Source organism: Corticium candelabrum, chromosome 7, assembly GCF_963422355.1.
Source record: "Corticium candelabrum chromosome 7, ooCorCand1.1, whole genome shotgun sequence".
Classification (NCBI taxonomy): Eukaryota; Metazoa; Porifera; class Homoscleromorpha; order Homosclerophorida; family Plakinidae; genus Corticium; species Corticium candelabrum.
The window spans coordinates 8110622-8132895 of NC_085091.1; the positions used below are offsets into that span (position 1 = coordinate 8110622).

A 22274-nucleotide genomic window follows, 5' to 3' on the forward strand; every position below is an offset into this window, starting at 1 on the left:
GTGTCTGTGTCTGTGTGCGCGTGCGCTCTGATGTTGTGAATTATGGGCCATTTAGTCGGCAATGTATGGGCTGAAGTAAGCATTAGAAGCAAAGACATAAACATTGTAGCTACATTGTTGTACGTTCTGATAAGCACATTTATTTCATGAGACAAACAGTCATCTTTATATTCAACAATTGCTGTTTGGAACAAATGAGGATACATTATAATGTATAATATGGTAATTATAAATCATCCGGGATTTTCTAGTGACAAAAATCATACGCCATAAATCACATCGGTCAATAGACATCAATACAAATCTGCAGAAATATGTTGTTCGCTATACTCACAGTAAGTCATCTCTAGCCAGGATTAGGTCGAACATGCGATTGATGGGGAAACGAATGAGATGGTAAGTTTGGTGTAAGTCCATAAATCATTGCTTCCGCTGTCTCCCGATGTCTGTCATGCAACAGTAATTCCTGACGAACTCGTTCATATAACTCATAATGAGCAGCTGCTAACTGCTGGTGGGCAAGATATTCGGTCACTGGGTTGGGTCTGGCAAGCAGTGAGTTCGCATGCCACTGTGCTGCTGCTCGTTCTGCCAGTGCCTGCTCGAGTAGCATCTGGTTGTGAGCCTGAACAGGATCCCGTCTAGAGGCAGCCTGCTGCTGCATCAGTGCTGAAAAATCAGTACTAATACGTTCAGGAGAGTGAAATCCAGCAGTCTGAGCTAACGGATGAGTGATGAGGTGATACTGATGTGGTAACATAATTCCCAAAGCTTGCAGATCTGCTAATTGTTGGTGATGAACTAGCTCTTCTGTAAGTCCCATTTCTAGTGTTGGACAAGCTGCCATTTGCATTCGACTGATTTCTTCTAGACTTGGTGTTGGGCCTAAGCCAGCAGGTACACAGGGCTGAAACGCAAGCGACAAGTCGTGTTGAGGATTTATAGTAAAGCCAGGAGGTAGCCCTGGATACACAACTTGTGGAACTTGATTGCTCGCCCAAAGGGCAGGAGATTGTGTCCAATCTTCAACCTTAGATGATACACAATCATTCAAACAGACGACAATAAGTTTAATTATGAACTGTTTATACCCGTGGTTGTGAGTTAACAGAGTTGTTTTGCTCTCTACCGTTTACTCTGGGAAAGAAATCTCTTCTGACGGCTCGCAACTTGGAGTGATCTTCATGTGCTTGCTGGCGTGGTCGTCGAGGTCTCCCTCTAGACGGCAGGGCTGCGTCTTCCTCGTCATCTGCCACACTCGTCAAACTGCTGCCGTTCTCTGCCTCCCCACTGCTTGCAGACTCATCTTCAAAGCCAGACTGAGGTGTCCTATTACCGGCCTCTTCACTCTCAACATCCCCTAAATCAGCAGTGTCACTAGAGGCTGATGATCCAGCTTTGACTCTACATCTACGTTTTCCCCTTGGTTGTGATTTCCGTTTCCCAACTCGTTTCCTTGTGACAGCAGATACAAGCCCTCCATTCAGTTTTCTCTAAACATTAGAGCGAAAATACATCATTGAATATCACAATGAAATAGAAGAAGAGCAGACTGACCTTTTGAAGGCGAGTGACTCTTCGGTTGTTATTACTGTGCCTCTTACCACTGCCATCTACTTCAAATCCATTCTCACGGTCTTTTCTCCGTCTCGATTTCGACTGAACACAAAGGAACAGACACATTATACACAAGTAGTAGTATGATTATAAGAAAATCACACAACCACCAGACAGACAAACGCACTGTACAAAGTAATTACAACAAAATACAAGAGAAAATGTTACACAATAAACATGAACAAAATTGGAGACAAAAAACACCTAAAGAATCATCTTGCAAAAATGCACATACCTCATCTCCAGTCTTCAGAAGGCAAGTAGGTGGGACCTTTGGTACTGTAGACAAAATGCTGTTGAGTAGCAAACCTCATAACGGTTGGTAAGAGCCTACCCACCTTTCACTTTTCTCATTTCACCATATCGTTTGAAATAAAGCCGACAATCGGTGCACAAGAGTACTTTGTCAAATCCAGCATGATGCCAGTCTTTAGATGCTGCCATACAATGAATAATTGCAACAGCAAGGGCAAATAAAGATGCAAACTACACACTTACCCATTGTGTAGCAGTGGTGGCAAGCATAACCACTGAAATGACAACACAATTCTTAGAACCACAACTGCATGTGCACACACTCATGCACTCACACCACACACACACTCATGCACTCACACCACACACACACTCATGCACTCACACCACACACACACTCATGCACTCACACCACACACACACACACACACACACACACACACACACACACACACACGTGACACACACACACACACACACGTGACACACACACACACACACACACACACACGTGACACACACACACACACACACACGTGACACACACACACACACACACACACACACACACACACACACACACGTGACACACACACACACACACACACACACACACACACACACACACACACACACACACACACAACACACACACACACACACACACACACACACACACACACACACACACACACACACACACACACACACACACACACACACACACACACACACACCAACCTCAATTCTCTTTCTCCACTGTCATCACTATCAAAGTCTGACTCACTAGCTGAGCTCAAGGACACTGCAACAGAAATAAGGCTCACACAAGATTCAAGTGTCTTCAATTATGATCAATACCAAATTCATTTGGTTGACTTGCTTTGGCAGCTCGAGTCGCAACTCTTGTACGACGCATCACTGGCTGCCTCCGGTATCGTTTGTGTGGCCGTGTACTCATAGCAGATGAGGACTTCTTCCAGTGGTAATAGAACTCAACAAGTTCTCCCTGTCAAACACCAGACGTTACCAACTTAAGTCTGACCAAACTATGCTCTGTGACTAATGTGACATGTTGCTCAATCATGATCATCGCAACGATCATGCATTTTCCTGTTCAACACAAAAGTGAGTTGCTTTGTCATCAATGCTATATATACTGCTAATACAACACGTGGTCTATAGGTTTAATACAAAACCACTCTTATGGGTAGTCTAGTGGGAAGCCTATTGAACAAGTACCAATCGGCACTACCAATGATGTAAATATCATAGAAACTTGGTAAAACTCAAGTACATGTTTACGTGACCTGGCGACTCGGTTGAGTGAGTGAAGTATTACTGTACTAGTAATTGAAGCTGTGTTTACACCGTTGCTTCCACAGCTATGAGCCTTCAAAGTCCTGAACACCACCTACGATATTTATAGGATCGGTTGTCCCGAAGATTGCCAATATACATGCTATTTTCTTTCTATGCATAAGCAAATGCCCTACCACATGACCACAAAGTTTATAAATAGCCTGTAGTCATTGAAGTAGAGTTATCACATACGGGACATAAAATCTCTTATGGTTACATAAAGTTAGTATAAATATGATAAAACCAAGAAAGTGATCGATTTCGGGTCAGCAGTTGTAGACAGGTGAGTTCTGTTGTTTATTTCCAACAAGTACTAACAATCGTAAACATGAATTGCACTGTTCTGGTACTAAAACTCTTTCATGAAAGTTTCGCGTGTACGGATGGCTGTCCGTCCATTGTCTCTGGTTGTCACGTACAACATAAAGGAATTAATGCTTCGTGATTGGACCACACTAAGGAGGCATAGCACATTCCTGTAGCATGACAGACATACACACATATTTCCCACCGGAAGTCGGTTCAGCCCTAAACGTTTAGAGTACGTTACTCGCCAAGTCTCGTGACTTTTACAAAGTCCATTTTCTTATGGTTCATAGCTGAATTATGTTTGACTACTATGCCAATTGCTATCTGACTGTGTGTATCTCTTGTGGTACAGTAGAATAACCAATAAGTCGGCTTCAGACATACAATCAGAACAAAACCATTGTGTGCATGCGCGCGCGCGTGCGCGCGCGCGTGTGTGTGTGTGTGTGTGTTTGGATGTTGCATGTAGGCACCTAAGCACATTGTACTTTATGGTTGCCTGCCGTTGTCCAGTCTCCTCTGGCATTTACCATCCCTTAGATGCCCAAATACAATCGATTACTGCTGAGTCAGAGGAACAAGGCACAGACGAGGCATCACAGAAGAGGATTTGTTTGAACGTGGGCCCAGGACGTTGACTAAATGGTGTCACCCTCTTCAACCCTCTCCTGTCCAACTGCGGCAGTTTTGCAAGCCCTTTAGTTGATTAAAAGAAGCTGCGAAAGACACAGCATCGGGAGTTTACGTTGAAAGACCAAGATACGTCGGGGTTCTTGAGATCAGACAACTGGGAAGAGAAGAAAGCTGGTGTGATGACTAGAGAACTACAGAGGTCGCTTGCAAGGAACAATGTGGTTCTATTTTGACATCAAGGTCTACAGAGGTGTAGGTGTCGTTGGCAGCACCAGAAATTCTCTGAGGAAGAAGTACTGTACTCGTAAACTCTGAGACTGTTTCTTTTGCCCCCTTCATGGGTGACGTGACCGTTATTAGCAGCAGTGACACATAGAAGTAGTGTGTGTGTGTGTGTGTGTGTGTGTGTGTGTGTGTGTGTGTGTGTGTGAGAGAGAGAGAGAGAGAGAGAGAGAGAGAGAGAGAGTGCACGCATGCGCACACTACACTGTTTCGTCTGTCTACATCATTGTCATGCATGCATATGTCTGCCTTGTTTTGTCTGCTAAGATGTTAAACAAAACTGCACTACAACTGACCGTCTGCTTGTGTGGAAAGAGCACCTTCTTGATTCGATAGAAGTTCTTGCCGAACTGTCTGAGACCCTTCACAAATAGTTTCTACAGAATAATCAAGTCATACAGCAGCTGCGCCCACACACTCAGGCTGTTAACAAACCACGTCACTATGGGGCCAGCTCTTGCTTCCAGAAAGGTAAACAGGTTGTCTTAGAATCTCTTCAAGAGCAGTGCCAGGGTTGTATAAATTATCATGGAGCTATAAAACAAACCCATCACCATGATTACATGACACTATGCAAATATAATTCTTGGTAAGTTTCATTGGTGGATTATGTTTTCTAGTTATATTGGACACAATCTACAACTCGATTATCATCAATTATGCGCATGTGTGCCTCTGTGTGTGTGTGTGTGTGTGTGTGTGTGTGTGTGTGTGTGTGTGTGTGTGTGTGTGTGTGCGTGTGTGTGTGTGTATGTGTATGTCACTGTGTGTGTGTGTCACTGGTGTGTGTGTGTGTGTGTGTGTGTGTGTGTGTGTGTGTGTGTGTCTGTGTGTGTGTGTGTGTGTGTGTGTGTGTCACTGTGTGTGTGTGTGTGTGTGTGTGTGTGTGTGTGTGTCACTGTGTGTGTGTGTGTGTGTGTGTGTGTGTGTGTGTGTGTGTGTGCGTGTGCGCATGCAAGTAGAAACACCGGAGAACAAAAATTTACAACAAAATGACAACTCCTAAATAATGCAACTAGTAAAGCTGCTACATTAGAAAACCATACACTGGAAACCAATAGCTACAAAAACTATCACATAATAATTAATTTCTATATTAGTGTGTTTGTTGTTTGGCCAATCAGAAATATAAGTAGATTAAAAAGAGGATGAATACTACTACAATACCATGCGTAAACTGCCTACAAGCCTGTCTGTCTGTCTATCTGTCTCTGTCTGTCTATCTGTCTCTGTCTGTCTGTCTGTCTGCCAAAGAACATGTATTAGAAACATCAAAGTGATTACAATCATAGCTAAAACTGTCTCTTCAGATCAAAACTATCTACGACCACTACAGCTGTTTTTACATTACTGTTAACAACTATCATACATTACTACTGTATTAATAATTAATTAGTATATTGGTGTTACTTTATATTTTACTTCATTGAACTCGCAGTATAAAATCTGTCGGTAGTTACAATGCAACCTTACATACCAAAGTCTAAAACTATACCCTTACCTAACCAAGTACTACATACTGTAATCTCTGACTCTTGATGGTCATTAGTGGCTTGCATGCACTATAGTCTCTAGGTAAGTTTCAAGGCTTCTCGCTGAGAGTCTTATTAGAGAACAAAACTTTGTACGAAATTCAATTGTCAACATGCAGAGAATGCACCGAATGCTGTACCCATTCGGGTCTTCTATGTAGTAGTTAATTGGAACATGCTGGCTTCCCTTCAACCATAATGTTTATTACAAGAAGGGCTTCCATGTTACATACTATGCTTCATGCCATTGATAAATAGTGCCACTTACTAAACACTCATAGTTCTGTAGCTACAAGTCAAAAACATGTTACTCAATGCAAATGTTAATTAAATGCCAGACTCAACACTGCACCCTCTCATATGCAAACTTACTATAGTATCTCACTCTAGTGTAGGCATCAAATTTCTGTTGCCTCAAACTATGAAACTGCTTTATGAGCAACTGAGAGTTACTGCCTATATGCTAATGTATCAAGCATATGCAACTTTTTCTTTCACAAGGGATGTCATTGACTATTTGCATATGCTTACTGACAGACAAAATGATAAAAGCAAAAACTCTCTTAAGTGCAGGACTGATATCTTAATTAAGTTGCAACCAAACAAACTTAAATGGAATAGAATTAATGCCAATATCCTCACCCTGTCATGAGCTACTTGTAGTGCAAGATCAGAGCTTGCGATCTAATCACAACTACAAATCCATTTCAACTCTATTTCATACGATTCCAAAACAGACCTGACAAGCCTCCTCTAAGTCACCATTAGTCTTACACCACCCACTGTAGTGTGTTAGACTTCTGCACAAAGAGAACCGACAACTAAAACCAGTAGCAACGGTAAATAAACAGAACATCATACTTAGATGCGTCCAAATACACTTCCACATCAGCATCCTTGATCTTATCCTCAGTTGACCACACCTGCTTACCACAAGACAAAGATCCAAGATCTCATTACTTAATCTGCTCTAGATCAGCTCACTGGCTGGTCAGGAGGATGCTCCACATCTCCCAGGGCAAGCTTTTGGTCTCTACAGCGGGGAAGCGACGTCTGATGACTTGGTCCAATTCTGATCTCTCCCTGAGTGCTGTTCAATCTCCTCGTCTCCGGATTGTAGGCAAAGAAATAGAAGAATGTGTCTTCCTGTTTGGTGTATTCCTCAAGGTTCTCGACATTCGTTTTAGCATCTTTTACAAAGCATTTTCCCCTTACGACAAAAACCGAAATTTGTACCCAGAAAGTGAGCTGGGAAACAGACAAGTGGATATACATACCTTAGCAATTTCGCTGGATATACTTCACAAGTGTCAGACATGAACAACTCTCTCTGAATCACAGTCACGTTTTCAAATACGTTGTCTGGACCTGACAAAGAGACATGCCACATGGGTAGTTGACCTCGTGACTATATACAGTAGCAGACTAGTATGTCGATATACCTCGTTCTACACCTCTGTCCTGCACTAGAAGATCATAAACAGACTCGGGTACTTCAGACGGTCTGAAGAACCAACCAACCGATACGTGCACGTTACATCGCTTAGACTGGAAAAGAGAGAAGCACAAGTGTCAAACAACTACGAGAAACGTGCAATGAGACAAGAAGAAGACTATCAATCCATACAACAGCAGATGAGCAATAATAGTACACGCACTCATTACGACATGACACGACTGCATATTGTATGTGGCAAAAAGCTCAGACGACACCACCAGACACCCACGCAAGTGACGAAGTCGCAATACTCACCACTCGAAACTCTTTCACTGTGCAGATAAAGTAGGGCACGTCCGCTCTCTGACTGTCGACATACACACAGTCTACAGCAGATCAAGCCAAAACATGAAAACCAGCTACACTGTAGCTCATTGTCATTCAGCGATCGCGCACAATGACACGTGCCGCGCGAAGAGACAACAAAGAGTGTGTACCCAGCGACGTGTTACAGCGCCTCATCGACGTTACCAATCGGTGGGCGTCGGCGACGAAACATAGCGGCGAAAATGCCGCATACTTGTCGACGGCAATGCGAACAACCAGCAACACTGCCAACCCCAAGGGAGGCGGAGGCGGACGCTGATTAGCGATAAAATCAAACAAATAAATTCAAGCGACGCGTGCACGCGACCGCTACAGCTCGAAACGACGCGAAACGCCAACAAAACATGCAGCATCGAGTCATCCACCTACCGCCAATTCGATAGTCGGTTCCGTCTTCCGCTGAGTAGCAAGTCAACTGACGATCACTTCCGGTCGATTCGCTTGCTCGTGATTTGCCTGTCACCTTGCCTCCACCTCGTCCTCGCGAGCGACCGCGTTCTCCAGACGCTCGTCCACGTCTATACGACCTCGTCTCACTAAAGGCTTCCGTCTCCTCTTGATCACTCATCATTTTCACACCTCGCCTACCCACCCAGCAAGGATAACAAAGCCAATCTTGCCGCACAAAATCCAACACGAAACGCAAACGAATCCGAAACGAAACCTAAAAGATGACATACAGTTGGGTGAAGACCGATCGAGATGAGCACGCAGTGAGGCGTCGTACAGCACGAGTTTCGGTCTGAAAACAATTTGAGGTGGAGCCACTAAAGCGCGAAAGACCGCGACGTGTCGTGTCTTTATGCGTGGCCTCGGTCGCTGTCGGTGCAGCGAGTCGAGACGAGATTCACGGAATGGCGAATGAGGAATCCAGATGATTACCGATCGCGGTCTGAAAATGACCGGGAGGCGGCGTTTGTATGGGGGCTGAGACTGGCGTGGCTTAGCGCCTGTTTGCGTTTGAGAGATCTCGACGCGAACGCGAATGTACGACAGAGTTGTGTCGTTTAGGAGCGTGTTTTGTGGGTCTGGGTGTCTTGCTTACATGTTGTCTGTGTATCTGATGTCATGACTGACATGATCTACATTGTAGCAGATTGGCTCACCTTGACGTGGTTGTTCGACTTTCTAGCGATCTGAAGTGACGTGTAGATTGGGGACACTCGCACTGCCTTGTTCAGTCGGCTAAGACGATGCGATCGACCGCATTAGCGAAAGTATGCTTGTGTTCATCAGTTAGTGAACAACCAATCAGCATGCGGCTGCCCACTTGTAAACGCTCTGCAATTTCCATAGGTTATGTTAAGAGGTTAGCGCGCGTTAGAACGACTGGCGGTTGTTGCGAGAAATGAGCTTGCGGTCGGGTCTGCGTCGCGTGAGCGTGAAGAATAGTTACACTAGCTGTCGAATATCGATGAACGGCGGATATCGGCTTGTTGGGAGTGAATCGGATACTAGACTGCGTGGGCGTGGTCAACCTTATGAGTTGTCGCGATTGCAGAGGTTTCTTCTGACGGGAGGGTCGGGTTTGATGGCACTGTATGATCCATCTAGAGATGACATGGTAGCAACGTTTGGTGAGACGACCGCTCTTCCAGCTGTGAGATGGATTCGAGAGAGGATGATGGCAAGCGAGGAAGGAAGAGATCTACTGAGAGAGAAGCCCAGGGTGTCTTCCGCTACCGTTGATCTTGACCTGTTGAGATCATCATCTGATGAAACCTTTGGACATCACTATGTCAAGTTTTTGGACAGCAACAGAGTGACTCCTGATTCTCGTCTGCCTGTGAGATACATTGCAGACCCGGAACTGGCATATGTAATACAACGCTATAGAGAGATACATGACTTTGTGCACACTTGTTTGGCTCTCCCTATTCATTTGATTGGAGAGGTGACCGTCAAGTGGGTCGAGATGTTTCAGACTCGTCTTCCTATGTGTGTCTTAGCGTCTTTATTCGGGCCTATACGACTCTCTACAAAAGAGAAATTGCTATTTCTAAGATACTATTTGCCGTGGGCTGTTCAGTGTGGAACTCAGGCCGACTTTATGATGAGTGTCTTTTATGAGAAGAGGTTTGAACAGAACATTGACGATCTGAGGATGGAACTTGGAATACCAAGTATAAGTGGCATACCTTCCGACGTTCGCGATGAACTTCAAACATAATTTAGTTAGTAGGCTACAGTAGTGCTGAATCAGAAATTAAGTTTACACTATGAATAGTATGAGTGAACCTTGTGGTACGTGGCTGCACACTACATGTATCCAGAGAGAGTGAACTAATATTGATGTCAATATTGAATATAACGATAATAGTCACGTGATGAAAAAATATTTAAATAAGAAACAATAATATTCAAGTGATGAACATGTTGTTATGCATTGGTAAATAAGAGGTGTCTTTACATAAGCTGACACAGGTACTAGTTTGTTATTATATATAGCTACATACTTGTCAAGAGTATAATTGCACAGAAGAAATATTTATATGAAATATTTTTTATAAATTTATATATTTACAATTTTTATGTTTAATTTACTTTTTATTATAAAATATTGAGATTTTTAGTTTTAGACATCCCACTTAGGTGGAAAGTTTATTTATTAATTAATCAAACTGTAGTTGCTTTAGTGTTAATAAATTACAGGTTGGTTCTAAGCTATTGCATTTGTATATGACCTAGTCTAGACAGTAAACTCTGTTGTCATTATCAATGACCCTAACTCAAATATCTGCTATAGTTAAGAGTCCACACGCTAAGTCAGTTATCACCGAATCTTTCAAAAGTTTATTCCACAAAAATTTCATAATTCCGTTGGTTCTACACCTTATCATGGAAATGCTACGTTAGGAAACGTGTAGAGCTTGCTGGGGAGCTATTAGTCTCACGTGGCCAGACCTTTGGCATAAGAAAGAAGCAGTCTGGCTATGCAGTCACAAACTTAGTTAGTTCAAGAGCACTTTCATGTCCAATCCAGCTATCCATAAAGCAGTGCACTGAGTTCAACATAACAACGCTTTCCCAAAGCTGGGATAAATAACAAATAACTAATGTATAGAAAAGTATAGAGACTACTGATCAGTCGTATCTTCGGTTCTATATTCGTGGTCTTCTGCACTGCTAATCTGGCTTTGTTCACTCGTATTTCTGTCATTTTCATGATCATCCAACTTTTTTCCGTATATATCAACCTGTTCTGTCTCTTCATCCTTCCCATCCATCTCATCTTCCTCCTGACTGTGTGCCTTTTCGTCGCCATCTTCATTTTCTTCGTTATCATCATCATCATCTCCTTTATACTCAAAGCTATACACTGGCTTAAAAGACTCCAAAACACCAACATCTTCTGTCAAGTTGGGAAAGATCCAAAAATGATGAGTCCCATGAGTGAACAACCAAACACACCAAAATAGGATGTGCTGCACTAAAACACAAAATAGAACTAACACAAACAGTCACCAGACATACTACAGTAATTTATACATAGAACAGTTGAAAAGAAGAGTCCTAGAACTCCAAGTCCAGCCATTGAGAGATACCAAACAATAAATCGTCCTTGAGATGGCCACACAGGAAATAAAGACACAGCAAGACCACCAACAACTAAAACAGTACAGTAACTTTAACTACTAACAACACACACCCAATGACGTAAGCCCACCTAGCACAACACCGATGATGTATGTCCGAGAAGTTGTAGGATTGTACTTCCACACATACACCTACAACGTGCAATACAATCTGTTGACCAAGACAAATTTGATATAGATATACTGTACATCATAGTCATCGATGAATTCTTGTTCAGAATGAATTTCAAGTGTGTATTTCCGTTTTGACTTTGGTACATCGACCTCCTTGTCTTCCTGTACAATACATGCATTTAAATGGTACACTGTATGTACACAAACGCAAAAAACTTAATTAATTAATAATGAAGTTAGACATTGTGGTGTTAAATACACCGTCAGCAAACACAACCTATTCAGTATAAGCAATTAGTTAATCTATACAACTAACTGTACTTCCCAAAGTTATGAAAAAGACATTTCTCTCAATCTTAAAGTTGGAGATGCAAATAATTGCAAAGAGATTGGTCGTGAAAATAGCTTCAAGGACTTTCCTAAGATCAATCTCTTTCTGGACATCATATTACATGCAAGACATTTTTGTCGCTGCCTGTTACTGTGTCTACACTATTACAGCTTTCTCTGTGTCTATGTGGTAAGTGATAAAGATGATAAAGATGAGCCATTCATGCAATAAGCAAGTCTGTGTTCATTGTTTGAAGCTAAATTCGAAATTGTCTTGATGTCAACTACAAGGGACAGATGACCTGATGTCTGTAACATAAGTATCACTTCCACTACATAGGAGGTTCCAGTAGATATGAAGATGGAACACCTGGTTATAGGGTATCATTTCATATTACCTGTAATCCAATGCTAAAATGCAACAGTTTCTGTTTCAAATAAATAAAAACAAAAGAACAGTAGACATGGCATAAATAGTTAAATACACTGTTACATTACCCTAACAGCCTCATATGTTTAAAACTAAAATGCATATGAAAAGTGGAAGTGCAAAGTCTAAGACCCACAATTTCCGTGTCTAGAACAACAATCCCTAAAGTTAATTCCATCAATGTACCTATCACTACATCACACCAATTGTCAAGTATATTTAACTATAATCAGCACTAGATTAAAGTCTCACTGATGAATCAAGAATCTACTCTAGCTATGACAATCTGCCAAACACCACAACAATAACACAATAGTATCATAAGCTTCTGACATGTCAAACAGCAGTTGAAAGCAAGTACTACTGTTCATGGCTTTCATGGGATACCCTTTAATGTGTTTATGGTCATATAAAAGTGTATAAAAGCAAGTTCTTCTCAATGAACAATCAGAATAACTGCCTTATGATGATTGTTTGTCAGCATCACAAGAAGTACAAGTACAAACACACATTTTTGATAGCCATACAAAAGTTTGGAAAAATTCATCATAATGCAGGATGTTGGCTTGATATGCTGAACAGGATACTCAGAAATATGTCATACTTGGTCACTTACAGTGTCATGCCCATACAGAATCTGAGATCTACATCTAAAAGGTGCAGCAGCACTTGCTAAATTGTCATTGCCTATTGGCAGTTAAAATTGCAGCTAGACAGAACAAAGTGTACTTGAATAATTCTAAAATTTTACCTTGAGCAACAGCTAAACATCAAGTTATAACCACACAAGCATCTCACATTTCTGTTGCCTTTCCTTTTTGTCTCTTTCTCCTCCTGCTTTTCTGTCTCTTTCTTTCCTCCTTTCCGTTGTTTCACCGACTTCTCCTCTGGTTCCTCCACTGCACCTTTACCTTTCTTCTCAACTTTTAGTCCACGATAGAAATATCCTTCATCCAATTTCCTATCATATACGCAGTGTCACTAAACCATAGTGAGTGTGATCTCTGGGTTACTTAATTAATTAAGTCTTTCTCTTCATCTACGTTTTCATCTACATTCCTGTGTAACAATCTAACACTATCTAAGAAAATAACATAATGCATGAAACACCAAAAATTAGAATTAGGCGGCCTTGAATACGCTGTAAAAATGTCACATATCGACTCTATATATACCACGTCTACACAAACCTCTTCAAGAATTTAACTGCAGCACTTCTCTGAGGAAAGTGTGGTCTATGTCGAGAAGCAGAGACACTCTTGTTCGTCCACGGCGACTCTAGTAGCCTATCTACCGCCCTAGACCCTAAAAACAAAGCCAAATCAACAACAGATACGACAAAGTTAGCACCTATTCCATGTTGTCCTCAACTGACCAACAAAGAAGTCCAAAGTTTCTCCTTTCACCGTTGTTGAACGACACTTGAGATTGAATCGAAGCCAACTCAAAACAGACTCCTCTTCTTTTCTCTTCGACTTGTCTTCTTTGCTAACGTCAGACTCTCGAGACAGTAGGTGACCCATTACAGTAGTTATTTATATCAATTGGTTATTACAACAGCCGGGTATTACATTTAATCACGCACTACTATTGTGTGTAATAATTTATAATGGCAACACTCCGATTCTTCTCCAGACAGACGTTACTCAAGGTGACAGCTTTTTACTTAGGCACTTGATGTGTGTGTGCGCGTGCTTGCGTGCGTGCGTGCGTCCGTGTGCGTATTGACTATCCAGGGAATGACGAAGGCGGGGAGAGACTGGCTCGAGTCTGCTTCCCGCCTACATCCTTCTTGCCGGAAGGATGTAGACGGGAAAGGTCTAGATTAGCGTGTGTGTGTGTGTGTGTGTGTGTGTGTGTGTGTGTGTGTGTGTGTGTGTGTGTGTGTGTGTGTGTGCGTGTGTGTGTGCGTGTGCGTGTGCATGTGCGTGTGCATGTGCGTGTGTGTGTGCGTGTGTGTGTGCGTGTGCGTGTGTGTGTGCGTGCGTGTGTGCGTGCGTGTGTGTGCGTGTGTGTGTGTGTGTGTGTGTGTGTGTGTGTGTGTGTGTGTGTGTGTGTGTGTGTGGTGTGTGTGTGTGTGTGTTTTGTAATGGAACGCTGGAGTACAACATCCTAGTGTAGGTGTCATGATCAATTACAAGTATGACAAAGCTATTTCGGAGATACATGCGCAATTCTAATGAAATGCTGCTAACTGACTGTCAATATGCGGATGATGCTGCCCTTCTGCCAACTACTAGATCAGGGGCTATGAGAGCGGTGACTGAATATATGAAGACAAGTCAAGATTTTGGTTTATCACTGAGCATCCCAAAAACTAAGGTGATGGCTGCAAGTGGGGAGGTATGTTCCAAAGATTGCAGTCCTATACATACTGAGCATGGTGACATTGAATATGTACGAGATTTCACATATCTTGGATCCACAATCGAAGCTTTAGGAAAATTAGACTTGGATGTAGATTGCAGAATTACAAAAGCATCCAAGACATTTGGAGCTTAACGTAAAGCTGTGTTTGAGGATAAGAATCTGACTGCATTGACAAAACGCAAAGTATCTGATGCTTGTGTGCTCTCTACACTATTATATGGCTCTGAATCATGGACCTCTTTGAAGAAACATCTTCAAGAATTGAATTCTTTTCATAATAGATGTCTCTGGTCGTGTCTTGGAATCTCTATCACAACACAGCGGGAAAATTGTATCTCAATGAAACAATAAGGCAAAGATGGGGAGATCCCGACACTATAGACATCATACTTATAAGACGACGTATGCAATGGTTAGGGCATTTGGCTCGAATGCCCAACCATGGAATTCCCAAGATGTGCTTCTTTGTGTGGTTATCAGAAAGTGTCAACAAGGTGGCCCTAAAAAATGCTGGAAAGACATAATTAGGAAAGACCTAAATGATCTGAACATTCCAGAAAGCTGTTGGTATGACTTAGTAAATAAATCAAGATATGCCTGGAGAGACCATTACTATGCCTGTCTGGAGTCTAGTTAAGTGTTATCTGGCAATGTTGATTACAAACTGTTGTCTCCCTGAATGCCACAGAGGTTTCAGACGCATTAGTGACTTGAAGAGACACAAATGCATTGCTGAAAGAGAAAAACTATACATGAGCAAAAAGAAGCCATTGAATGTCAGACATGTAAGAAGTACTTTTGAAGCAAAGGAGGCTATGCAAATGCATTGATATTCATTGGAAAACTTTTTATGACTTTGTCTTTGTTCCCACTGAAGGCGTAGTGTGTCCATTTAGACGGAAACAATACAGGAGGAGGAGTGTGTGTGTGTGTGTGTGTGTGTGTGTGTGTGTGTGTGTGTGCGTGTGCACGATCTCAGTTGGTTAGAGAGTCATCTTATGGAGTATGTACATCTGGAATCCTGAAGGGTCGCAAGTTCAAGTCACAGTGATGGCGAGCTATGGCATAATTTCCTTAATAAGCAAGAAACTAACACATTTGCTTCTCTCTACTCAGGAGTATAAATGAGTACCTGGTCATTGACTGGGGTCCTAAGCGGCCATCGGCTGTGACGTGACATCAGCCACTGGGGTCCTGGTGAGACTTCGGGTGCTCACACCACAGTTGGCTTTACAAGTCGGTGCTCCTGTGAGTGCTTGGCTCGGCTCCAGGAGTTTGCTAGTGCAAGCCCAGAGTTCCCTGAGTAGCGCACAGGGCCGAGCTTAACAGCTGGGTGTGTGACCTCTGAGAGGCAGCTCCTAACATTTAGGATTTTTTTAGATTAGGTGTGTGTGTGTGTGTGTGTGTGTGTGTGTGTGTGTGTGTGTGTGTGCGTGCGCACGCGTGTGTGTGTGCACGCGCATATACGTGTATATACAGTATATGTGTGTGCTTCTTAGCCAATTCGGAGATCTCTGAGCATTACCAAGCAAAGCTTATCAACATTCAACAAACCTATAGACGGTTTTGAGCTACCACGTTCTGGAGGCATTGCCACCATGTTTCGTTTGCCTTGCCAGACAACTGCAGCAGGACTGAATGCTTGCTTTGTGGGTATACCATTTGATGGTGCAACTTCTATTCGCTCAGGTACTCGAGCGGGTCCACGCCAAATACGTTGTGAGTCTACAAGTGTAAAGCCATGCAATGTTCCAACTGGAGCTGTTCCGTATGAGTCCATACAAGTGGCAGACATTGGAGATATTGCTGTCAATCCATATAACATCTCAGAAAGCATGCAAATCATTGAATCTCACTTTAGTGAGATTATAAAAGATGGATGTGTTTCACTGACACTGGGTGGAGACCATCTTATTACTCTGCCGATTCTCAGAGCTTTCAAAGCAAAATATGGTCGAGTTGCTGTCGTTCATGTTGATGCCCATTCTGATACGCATGAGTCACCTCTTGGGCTCTATCACGGGTCAACGTTTAGATCGGCAGCAGAAGAAGGTCTTATAATGAACGACATGGTTTGGCAGATTGGATTGCGAGGATCTGGATATCGAAGTAGTGACTACAGTTGGGGAAAAGATAAGGTTGTTTAAGATACAATTTTTTGGTGCTCTACGTCTTGTTTGCATGTACTTAATAGAAATGTTATAGTACAGGGGTTTAAGGTCATAGAGGCAGCTGACTTGCTTTTTAAGTCATTGAAGCCGCTGATGGAAGACATCAGAAAGTCAGTTGGAGATCATCCAACATACATTTCTTTTGACATTGATGCTCTTGATCCAGCATTTGCTCCAGGAACGGGTAAAGCATGTTTGAGATTACGAGTGCATGGTATCCTCTAATGGCCTGCATAGGTACTCTTGAGATTGGTGGTCTGACATCAGGACAAGCCTTGGAAATTGTTCGAGGATGTCGTGGTTTGAACATTGTCGGTTGTGACCTTGTTGAAGTAAGAAACGATCGATGGGTAGTACGAGTGATACTTGTGTGTAAGTTGAACTTGTGTATTGTCTGTTGTTGAGGTGTCTCCACCATTTGATCCTCAAGGGACAACTGCTTTGGTCGCTGCACAACTTTTGTTTGAAATGCTTTGTGTTTTGCCAGGAGTCAAGTATAGCAAATAGGTTTGTTGCGGAACATGGCATTATTTGTCAGTTGAATTTTGATTGTGATAAATGAAATTGCTTCATAGTAAACAGTTACCAAATGTATTTTTTGCATAGAATCTTGTTCTAATGACCCTATAGTGTGCCGTCACCAAATGTAACAACAACAACAACAACAACAACATATTTTTATTGTCCCAATATAGCTAGGTGCATATGTCTGCATGTATATAAGTCACTGCATGTGTACTCGGAAACTAAGCTGGGTACTTACACAAGCGTAAGCATAGAGACACACACAGTCACCAGACACATCACAAGAACTATCACTAATTAATTAAGAACATCTCCAGAAATAGCATGAACAAACAACAACTTGTTTGAACAATTGGAATTGTGTTGTCTATATGTCAGAAGCTTAGGCAAGACGCTCTGGAGCAGACTTGGCCTTTTTGGCTTTTGGAACTTCCTTGTAGATCAAAGGAGAATGGAAGAATTAACTCTGTAGAGATTAGCACTAGGTACAGTGCTGTGCTTATTTAGTAGTATATGTAGTTATGTGTTTGTTTGTTTGTGTGATACTTTGTACCTACTTGTGCACCAGATTTCTGTGTGCGACAACAACAACAACAACAACAATAACAGCAACAGCCTATATAGCCACAGGTCAGCCTCTTTCTTACCATATAGTTCTAGTAGGATACATGTGTGTACAGTACAAAACTGATAACTGATATCAAAGAATTGTCCTACATACGGGAATGTCTTCGTGCGCGTGCGCCTATTTTGAACACTGTACTGTACCGCTAAACTTCCTGTAGTTGATCACATCGACGACGCGCATGGAGAACAGTATGGGTGATCAAAGGTTTTCAACAGGAACAGAGCGAGAAGGTAAAACTCTAAGACGCTGTTGGTGTGGTATTAGGTATTAGACTGCATGGGCAATCCATACTGTTTGAACACTTTAATTCGGAGGTCAGACTGCTAAATAATGATGCAGTTGCAGAGTGCAAACTGTACATAATTTTAATAATTATATTTATACTTATATTGTAATTATGTTTATTACGTTGTATTTAATTAATTATATGTATGTATGTAATTATATTATATATATATATATATATATATATTGATGTTTGTAGCACACTAAAAAGTGCAGTTCCCTTAATTAAAGGGCAACTCATACACGCGAATCTACATATGTGTCATGTGTCTAGATGTACAGTAGCAATTAAATCAAATTGCTACATGATGATGAGATTGGTGTGAATTAATTAAGTTAATCCAACTCTGTCGCTCACGTGGATAGCATGTTGACTTATTTTTGCAAATTCTTGTGATGTGGCAGAGGCTAACTGTATAGCTGTGTATAGCTAGCTAGTAGAGTATCCAAAATATCACTGCTTTAAGCTAAAGTAATGTGTGTACATATATCGAATTAGCAGTAGCAATTGTAATGTATTGAGTTTATTAGTAGTGTCATTTATTATATTAAATTACTGCATTAATTATGCTATAAAATACTGATTTTTACAGGTGAGCCAGAGGTAATTCTTGCAAGAGTTTTGGTTGTGACGGACACATACAGTGGTTGATGTTGTATACATAGTTACAAGACGATAGAAGCCTGTCTCTAACACATGACTCAGATGTTGATTATGGTTGCCATTCAGCAGCACCCAGATGGAATTCACGCAGAAGAGACGAAATCCCATTAGGATACGACTGGATTGCTGGTTTGCTGGATGGAAGCATGTCTGTAGGAGCTGAATCAGAGTCGTTTTATGACGAACTGCGAAAGTTTAGAAGAGTGAACAGAGAGGAATGCTCTAGATTGTCACTACACCAGCCTCTCAACAGGTTGAGATGTTTGTGAAATTTTTGAATTTTTATTTATACTAGGGTATATGCATGGTAATATTTGAACAGTCAGGCTGTCTACTTATCATCAAACTGCCTTTTTGCCTTTTGAGAGTATTTAACATCATATTTCCACTATGAAACGGTTGTGTTCTTGTCTTGTGATTGTACGTTTAAGGGTCTAGCAATAATGATATTGAAAGCAACTAAAAATTTTAGTACTGTAAATTCAGAAATTTTTGTACTCATAAATTTTTAGTACTTTGCCCATGAAGTAGTTTGTACACATTATTTTAATATGGGACAACGGTACTGTGTTGTAGCCAAGTTCTAGTTCATTTATCTTTAAATTTTAGTATTCATGTTATTTTAGTACAAACAGGTATCTTTACGAAAGAAACTAAAATTTCATGCGTATGAAAATTTCTGGATTTACAGTATATATTGAAATTACTGCATAGCATAATTTACTTCGTATCTTTTAGAGAAGCACGTCACATCAAGGACAAGAAAGACACATCAAGCAGAATGGCAGATGTCAACATAGTCAGCAACACAGAAACCAGTAAGTGGATGGTACGTACAGTGTACTGCAGAGGCATAGACAGCACTCTGGCTGGTCCGGCCATGGCTGGACCAATTAATATTCGAAATTGCACTTTCACCAGACTCTGAATCACATCAATATCCGGTCTAAGGGTGAGCTAATTAAATAACTAATTTATATGCAACAATTATTACCACATGAATTGTTTTTAACATTTTAGTTGTAATAAACTAAACATCGTCTTGCCAATGGGTAATTCGCGTACATTACACTGTATGTTTGTATACAGTTTTGGTTGTAGATCTTGTTCATTTAACTAGTGCGAGTTAAACAGCCAGACCTACTAGTGCGCGTTAAGCCGGACCAATTACTATTTGCTGTCTACACGTCTGTACTGATAATATACAACAAATAGTTTACATATTGATGTCTCTTGATTGAAGGTCCTAAATACTACAAAATGAATGAGAGACTATTTCCTATTCCATATGCACATCATCACAATGAAGATACTTGCCTCAGTTGTGACGATGATGAGAAATCTCAGGATAAACCAAACCACTATATTCGGTAAGACATAGATAGCATGACACTTACTTAGAGTCTGCATGGTCACAATGCTCTGAACCAACTCAGGTTCTTGGATCGAATGCTAAGTATTAGTTATTACATGGGTAGCTGGTGTTTATGGCATTTATTGACCCGAGGACTCATGGCATTATCAACGAGATAATTGACCGATTCAGGGGGAGAGAAGGGCGAGAAGGGCGGAGAGAAGGGGGAGGAGGGCGGAGAGAAGGGCGGGGAGGGCGGAGAGAAGGGCGGGGAGGGCAAGGAGGACCAGGTTCAATTATTGAGGTGATAATTCCTGAGGCCAAGGTGTCGATAATGCCATAAACACCACATACCCATGTAATATGTAATTTATTGTATGGGCGTGGATTGCATGTAGTCAACACCCACTAGTGACAACAAGGAGAACAGCTCCAGCAATGCTGCTGAATGGGACAGGTCATGTGAAGCAGCAACACCTGCACTCCCCTTCCACTTTTCAAATTGCAGCGTTACATTCTACATGGGCAACAAGCATAAATAACTTGTTTGTGCTTGTAACCTTGCTGAGGTAATTAGTAGATAGATGTGGTGGTGTTACCTGACTGCCCTAAGTGTGTTGTGTTATGTTTGGTAGCTAATGCTTGTGAAAGTATAAGGGAAAGTGCTACTAGACTAAATGGCATTTAGTGTATTGTATTGGAGCCTGATGTTTACTCTAAAATATACCCAGGGTATATTCTGTTGCTATGACAGTGGGTGGATTATCTGTTATATTCTACCTCCACGTGACCTGTACAAGCGCTGTAACTGGCTCATATTGCGTACTCAACCACGCCCATATAATATCGTTCTAAGGCTATTATTACAGTATGAATCATGAATCTACTCCATTGATTAATAAAATACCAGGAAGCCACATTAATTAATTAAGATTGTTTTAACTTTCAGCTGCAGGCTGACATGCCTAGTAGGTTAATTAATTAATTAGCTAAACGGAGATTCAATAATCTTGAAAGATATGACTGTTTTATGTGCATGGAATATAATGTTGAACTTTGTTGAATAGTGTGAATCCATGGTTGTTTGTTTGTTTGTTTGTTTGTTTGTGTGAGTGTAAGTGGGTAGTGTGTGTGTGTGTGTGTGTGTGTGTGTGTGTGTGTGTGTGTGTGTGTGTGTGTGTGTGTGTGTGTGTGTGTGTGTGTGACATTATACTGTAAAAGATCATCACTGCACCACCTATCAAACGCTATATCATTATCATTAACAGACATGTGTCAATGAGGCATAGTGACATTATATATTAATTAAATACAATATTTATATTTTATGTGTAACAACATTCATCATTCAGTTAGGTATCATGCATTTGTACTTCATCTAACATGCAGTCAGCAGTGGCTGATGGAATTGTTTATTCTGTTTAGAGTTAGTGTACCAAGATCTTTTCAGTCACCACTGAGAAGGCCACGACAGCAACCTACTTTCAGTCCATCTGAGTCAGTTGACTTGTCCAAACACTGTTTACCAGGATGGGAAGCATCACACCCTTCAACTTGGCGAGTATCTTCCCCCATGAATCTAACTGCTTCAGTACTATCGGTAAGCAATTACTATAGCCTGGGACATTAAGAGCATAAACGTTCCTCTTTATCTTAGGCTACGAATGAGTTAAACGTGACAAAGAATACTGAACATAACAATTTAAGCAGCAGACAACTTCTAGATCAGTCATTGTCATTTAAATTCAATCATCTCACAGGAAAGTTTTGATCACAAAATGTGGTGATATGTATTACTTACAAATTACATACAGATACATTACTTTAATAGTGTTAGATATACTGTACAATATATGGTACAATCAAATTTTGAGTGATCATTATGGCTGCACTACACTGCGGAAAGTATTTCTTTGTGATATACCTAGCCACACCTCTACTGTATCACAGCAACCATCTCATTGCAGTAAGCTGATTAGCCTGTTCTTTTCA

General features: G+C 41.3%; 5 protein-coding genes across 6 annotated transcripts; 3 read left to right on the forward strand and 2 right to left on the reverse strand.

Annotated features, from left to right (window-relative positions):
• Positions 1–23: 23 nt before the first annotated feature.
• LOC134181967 (arginine-glutamic acid dipeptide repeats protein-like) lies at positions 24–9037 on the reverse strand. Of its 2 annotated transcripts, none has more exons than XM_062649267.1 (19): positions 8922–9037; positions 8185–8479; positions 7744–7814; positions 7433–7538; positions 7268–7358; positions 6975–7200; positions 6852–6913; positions 6730–6790; positions 6633–6674; positions 4894–4992; positions 4755–4835; positions 2734–2881; positions 2614–2677; positions 2116–2147; positions 1956–2054; positions 1853–1896; positions 1558–1659; positions 1092–1493; positions 24–1030 (listed from the first exon to the last, which is right to left on the reverse strand). In XM_062649267.1, the coding sequence occupies exons 2-19, from the start codon at positions 8384–8386 to the stop codon at positions 347–349; spliced, it is 2616 nt and encodes an 871-aa protein (XP_062505251.1). In that variant the 5' UTR covers positions 8387–8479; positions 8922–9037; the 3' UTR covers positions 24–346. The 2 variants fall into 2 exon arrangements, with proteins under 2 accessions (XP_062505251.1, XP_062505250.1); XM_062649266.1 differs by having other exon boundaries at positions 6852–6916.
• A 115-nt stretch (positions 9038–9152) lies between these two features.
• On the forward strand, positions 9153–10179 carry LOC134182259 (ubiquinone biosynthesis protein COQ4 homolog, mitochondrial-like). The gene has a single exon (XM_062649647.1). It carries the CDS (start codon positions 9164–9166, stop codon positions 9983–9985), a length of 822 nt encoding a protein of 273 aa, XP_062505631.1. The 5' UTR covers positions 9153–9163; the 3' UTR covers positions 9986–10179.
• Positions 10180–10749: 570 nt separating this feature from the next.
• On the reverse strand, positions 10750–13808 carry LOC134182302 (translocation protein SEC62-like). The gene is made up of 7 exons (XM_062649697.1): positions 13661–13808; positions 13476–13590; positions 13084–13246; positions 11601–11687; positions 11483–11543; positions 11305–11424; positions 10750–11245 (listed from the first exon to the last, which is right to left on the reverse strand). Exons 1-7 carry the CDS (start codon positions 13806–13808, stop codon positions 10893–10895), a joined length of 1047 nt encoding a protein of 348 aa, XP_062505681.1. The 3' UTR covers positions 10750–10892.
• Positions 13809–13833: 25 nt separating this feature from the next.
• Positions 13834–17471, forward strand: LOC134182303 (guanidinobutyrase-like). The gene is made up of 5 exons (XM_062649698.1): positions 13834–13936; positions 16155–16793; positions 16866–17010; positions 17064–17158; positions 17232–17471. The coding sequence occupies exons 1-5, from the start codon at positions 13895–13897 to the stop codon at positions 17331–17333; spliced, it is 1023 nt and encodes a 340-aa protein (XP_062505682.1). The 5' UTR covers positions 13834–13894; the 3' UTR covers positions 17334–17471.
• Positions 17472–18131: 660 nt separating this feature from the next.
• Positions 18132–22138, forward strand: LOC134181980 (migration and invasion-inhibitory protein-like). The gene is made up of 7 exons (XM_062649285.1): positions 18132–18209; positions 18858–18868; positions 18931–19181; positions 19667–19746; positions 20172–20298; positions 21708–21882; positions 21940–22138. The coding sequence occupies exons 1-7, from the start codon at positions 18158–18160 to the stop codon at positions 22051–22053; spliced, it is 810 nt and encodes a 269-aa protein (XP_062505269.1). The 5' UTR covers positions 18132–18157; the 3' UTR covers positions 22054–22138.
• Positions 22139–22274: the final 136 nt, after the last annotated feature.

Bases quoted from the DNA above. Each gene is read 5' to 3' on its own strand.
- LOC134181967 (XM_062649266.1), bottom strand. From the start codon at position 8,386: ATGATGAGTGATCAAGAGGAGACGGAAGCCTTTAGTGAGACGAGGTCG. The intron at 7,359-7,432 runs GTATATCGACAT...TCTCTTTGTCAG, and splicing joins GGACAGAGGTGTAGAACGAG to GTCCAGACAACGTATTTGAA. The intron at 6,791-6,851 runs GTATGATGTTCT...CTCTTTGTGCAG, and splicing joins GTGTATTTGGACGCATCTAA to AAGTCTAACACACTACAGTG.
- LOC134182259 (XM_062649647.1), top strand. From the start codon at position 9,164: ATGAGCTTGCGGTCGGGTCTGCGTCGCGTGAGCGTGAAGAATAGTTAC.
- LOC134182302 (XM_062649697.1), bottom strand. From the start codon at position 13,808: ATGGGTCACCTACTGTCTCGAGAGTCTGACGTTAGCAAAGAAGACAAG. The intron at 13,591-13,660 runs GTCAGTTGAGGA...CTTTGTTTTTAG, and splicing joins AACTTTGGACTTCTTTGTTG to GGTCTAGGGCGGTAGATAGG. The intron at 11,425-11,482 runs GTGGGCTTACGT...GTACTGTTTTAG, and splicing joins CATCATCGGTGTTGTGCTAG to TTGTTGGTGGTCTTGCTGTG.
- LOC134182303 (XM_062649698.1), top strand. From the start codon at position 13,895: ATGGCAACACTCCGATTCTTCTCCAGACAGACGTTACTCAAG. The intron at 13,937-16,154 runs GTGACAGCTTTT...TGTGCTTCTTAG, and splicing joins CCAGACAGACGTTACTCAAG to CCAATTCGGAGATCTCTGAG. The intron at 17,159-17,231 runs GTAAGAAACGAT...TCTGTTGTTGAG, and splicing joins TCGGTTGTGACCTTGTTGAA to GTGTCTCCACCATTTGATCC.
- LOC134181980 (XM_062649285.1), top strand. From the start codon at position 18,158: ATGGAGAACAGTATGGGTGATCAAAGGTTTTCAACAGGAACAGAGCGA. The intron at 19,747-20,171 runs GTAAGTGGATGG...TCTTGATTGAAG, and splicing joins AGTCAGCAACACAGAAACCA to GTCCTAAATACTACAAAATG. The intron at 21,883-21,939 runs GTAAGCAATTAC...TCTTTATCTTAG, and splicing joins TAACTGCTTCAGTACTATCG to GCTACGAATGAGTTAAACGT.